The following is a 4,540-nucleotide window of genomic DNA, read 5'->3' on the forward strand; positions in this document are numbered from 1 at the left end:
CAGGAGTCAACTTCCCAACTTCCTACAACGTCTCACGCTATACCACCTACAAGTGAAAGAACAACACAACCTGAAGATATTCTAAAAACTGACACTGCAGTACCTCTCACTATAACTACAAAACTACCAGATCAGTCAACTGTAGCCGAAGAAGTAGAAACATCTATGCCCGCTACCATTTCTCATACCACAATGACACCAACAACTCAAACAACTATTGCTTCTTCAACAACAGAACATACGACTGTCACTGAACTCCCACCCACTGATACATCTAGCACAGAAGCTACAACTATGTCATCGACTGAAACGACACCAGAAACTACAACACCAACAAGCACACTAGAAACGCTTTCCACACATGTCAAAGACACAACGACACACATTACACCAACAACACAAATACACACAGAAACTGAGGAGTCAACATCCCAACTTCCTACAACGACTCACGCTATACCACCTACAAGTGACAGAACAACACAACCTGAAGATATTCTAAAAACTGACACTGCTGAACCTCTCACCATAAGTACAAAACTACCAACTCAGTCAACTATAGCCGAAGAAGTAGAAACATCTATGCCCACTACCATTTCTCATACCACAATGACACCAACAACTCAAACAACTATTGCTTCTTCAACAACAAAACATACCACTGTCACTGAACTCCCACGCAATGATACAACTAGCACAGAAGCTATAACTTTGACATCGAGTGAAAAGACATCAGAAATTACAACATTAACAAGCACACTACAAGTGCATACAACCCAAGACAAAGACACAACGACACACATTACACCAACAACACAAATACACACAGAAACTGAGGAATCAAGCTCCCAACTTCCTACAATGACTCACGCTATACCACCTACAAGTGAAAGAACCACACAACCTGAAGATATTCTAAAAATTGACACTGCAGAACCTCTCACCACAACTACAAAACTACCAACTCAGTCAACTCTAGCCGAAGAAGTAGAAACGTCTATGCCCACTACCATTTCTCATACCACAATGACACCAACAACTCAAACAACTATTGCTTCTTCAACAACAGAACATACGACTGTCACTGAACTCCCACGCACTGATACAACTAGCACAGACGCTACAACAATGACATCGACTGAAAAGACTTCAGGAATTACAACAGAAACGAGCACACGAGAAATGCTTACAATACCTGTCACAGACACAACGACACCGATTACTTCAACTAGTGAAATTGAAACAGAAACTGAGGAGTCTATTACACATCTTTATACAACCACACACATTGTAACACCTACTATTGAAAGCACAACACAACTTCCAGACATTTTAACAATTGAGACTACAGAACTTCTCAGCACTACGACAAAACTACCACCTTTCACAACTCTAACTCAGCAAGTAGAAACATCTATGACAACCACAATTGCTGCTACCACCATGAGCACACCAACTCAAAAAACAATTTCTTCCTCAACCTCAGAACTCTCCACTGGCTCTGAAATCTCACTCATTGATCAAATTACAACTCTGTCATCAACTGAAAAGCCTGTAGAATTTCCTACACCAGCAAGTCACACTGACGACATGAAAACATTAACCCCTAATACAGCTTCTTTTAATACAACGCACAGTCCATCTCAAATGACAACTGCTTCATCATCAGAGCACCCTGCTACATTACTAGTAACTGACAAATCTAATGCTGTATTTAGAACTTCGGCATCACCAGAAAATCTTGAGAATCCTGTTCAGAAAGCAATTACAAAACATATGCCCACTCAAACTACCAGCAATATGACCACTTTGCTTTATATGACCAATTCTAATCAAACAGAAACTGCTCCTGTGACATCCAATTTTCCTCGAAAATCTGACGTAGACAAAAGTACTGTCGAAAGCACAACACAAATTACAGATATTGAAACTGAACTCCCAACCCAGACATCCTTTTTACAACAGCTAACCACAAGTACCCAACAACCAACTCTATCTTTTCAGCCAGCAGAACTGGATTCAAGAATAACATATTCGATCTCAACTGCAGATAATAGCCGAAAGATAACTGAATATTCTACAGCACAACCAAGAACTGCAGCAAGTACTCCAGAAGTTCAAATCCAGTTCCTTCCAATAACTACAACCACAACGACGACGACGACGACGACAACCACAACCACAAGACGACCAACAACTCAAGAAATTTCAACAGCAAGAACTAAGGTAACTACTGACTTCCTTGAAACAACAAAATTTCACAACATAACCACTCAAGAAACAGAGACTGATATCATAACACAGGATAAACAACTAGAGGCGGAAATTACCACGCATGCTGTTACTACACAACAAACAATACTGCCCACTCAAGCTGAAAACAATGAAACAATTATGCCAAAACAACTCACTGGTACAATGCACACTCCTTCTCAAACAGTAACTTTCTCCAAAGAACACACCATTCATACACCACTAACCAGTCAAAGTAGCATTCAATACACAACTCAGGAATCAACTAAAGAATTTCTCACACATATAACTACAAGCACACCAGAAATGCTTACACAAAATATCACCAACACAACAACACACATTCCTTCAACAAGACAAATTCAAAATGAAACAGCTAAATCTACTTCTCAAATTCCTCACACAACAAACATTGACACATCTACTAGTGGAAGCACAACACAATTGACGAGTCTTCTAAAAACAGAAGGAACAGCAAAGATTACACCAACACTAACAAAAACTACCAAACAACAAACTCAGTCGGTTGTAGACAAACATGTACAAACATCTATACCAATCACACCTGCAACTAGCACAATGCGCACACCAGTTGATCAGAAACTTGCTTCATCAACAGAACACACCACTGAAATAACACAAACTGATCACACTAGTACTGAATATAGAACTCCAGCATCAACTGAAAAGACTCTCGAAATTACAATACCAGCATACACACTTGAATCCCTTACACAAACTATCAAAGACACAACTAGAACACACATTCCACCAACAAGTCAAATTCACACAGTAACTGCTGAATCAACTTCTCAAATTCCACACACTGCACATGTTCACACATTTACTATTGAGAGCGTACCTCAAACTACAGATGTTCTGAAAACAGAACAAAAGACAAACACTCCACTACCTCAGACAACAAAAACTGGACAAACATCTGTACCAGTCACAAACGTTTCTAGCATGACACACATACCAACTCACACTACAATCACAGAACAAACAAACTACACACTGGGTACAAATGAAACAAGAACAGAATATACACCTCAAGAACCTGAAATGATTTTCAAGACTCGTACACCAGCAACAACATCACAGTTCCTTACAGAATTTCTCACCAAGACTACAAGAAAACACATACCTTCAACAACGCACATTCAAATACAATCACAAAAATCTACAACTCAAATGCCTCAAACGACACGCATCAAGGCAACAACAGCTAAAAGTGCAACAGAAATTACAGGTATTGCAACAAAAGAGATTACATCACCTATCACCGCAATTACTCCAGAAACTCTCTCACCTCCAGCCATAGATTTACAAACATCTATTCCACCTACATTTGGTGCTACCACAATGCGCACACTAACGACAGCATCATTTCCTTCATCAACACAACAAATCAGTTCCACAGGAATACCACTCACCAATCAAACTAGCACCCAAAATACAATTCAAGCATCAACTGAAAAGATGCTCGACCTAACTACATCAGCTAGCACACCAGAACGGCTTACACAAAATATCACACACACAACACAGAAGACTTCCACACGTCAAATGACAACAAAAGCAGATAAATCCACTTCACTTCCTCAAACAACACAAATTCACACACTTACTGCTGAAAGCATAACACAAGTCAAAGACAATCAAACAAACATGATTCCATCATCACTCATAACTACAGATGAGACACTTCTCTCAACTCTAACCAAAGATGTACAAAAATCGATGTCACCTACACTTGCTACTAGTAAAATGCACACACCAACCGCCACAACAATTCCTTCATCCACAAAAGAACACACTACTACCACTGCAGTACTACACACTGATCAAACTACCACTCAAGATACAACTGAGGCGTCCACTGAAAAGATTTCAGAAATTATTATACCAGCAACCACACAACCAGCAATCCCTTCATCAACAAAAGAAAGCATTACTACCACCACAATCCCACACATTGATCAAACTAGCAAGCAATATACAACTAAGGTTACAAATGAAAAGACTCTGGAAATTACTACACCAGCAACTACAAGAGAATTACCAACAACACCTCTCACAGACACAACAACACAGATTACTTCAAGTCAGATTCAGACACAAACTAAGGAATCTACTTCGCAGCTTCCTCACATGACACACATTGATATATCAACTGTTGAAAGCACAACACAATTCACAGATAATTTAACAACAGAGACTACACCACCTCTCACCTCAACTACAGAACAACCATCTCAGTCTACTCGAGCCACAGATATACAAA

General features: G+C 39.5%; 1 protein-coding gene across 1 annotated transcript; it reads left to right on the plus strand.

The window, feature by feature from the left end:
• Window positions 1-3: 3 nt before the first annotated feature.
• LOC128251563 (mucin-2-like) lies at window positions 4-4,524 on the plus strand (the record flags this gene model as incomplete). The annotated part of the gene is made up of 1 exon (XM_052978369.1): window positions 4-4,524. A coding segment is annotated over one exon (4,521 nt), but the record flags the coding sequence as incomplete, so codon positions are not given.
• Window positions 4,525-4,540: the final 16 nt, after the last annotated feature.

This window comes from Octopus bimaculoides, unplaced genomic scaffold, assembly GCF_001194135.2.
Source record: "Octopus bimaculoides isolate UCB-OBI-ISO-001 unplaced genomic scaffold, ASM119413v2 Scaffold_19479, whole genome shotgun sequence".
Taxonomy (NCBI): Eukaryota; Metazoa; Mollusca; class Cephalopoda; order Octopoda; family Octopodidae; genus Octopus; species Octopus bimaculoides.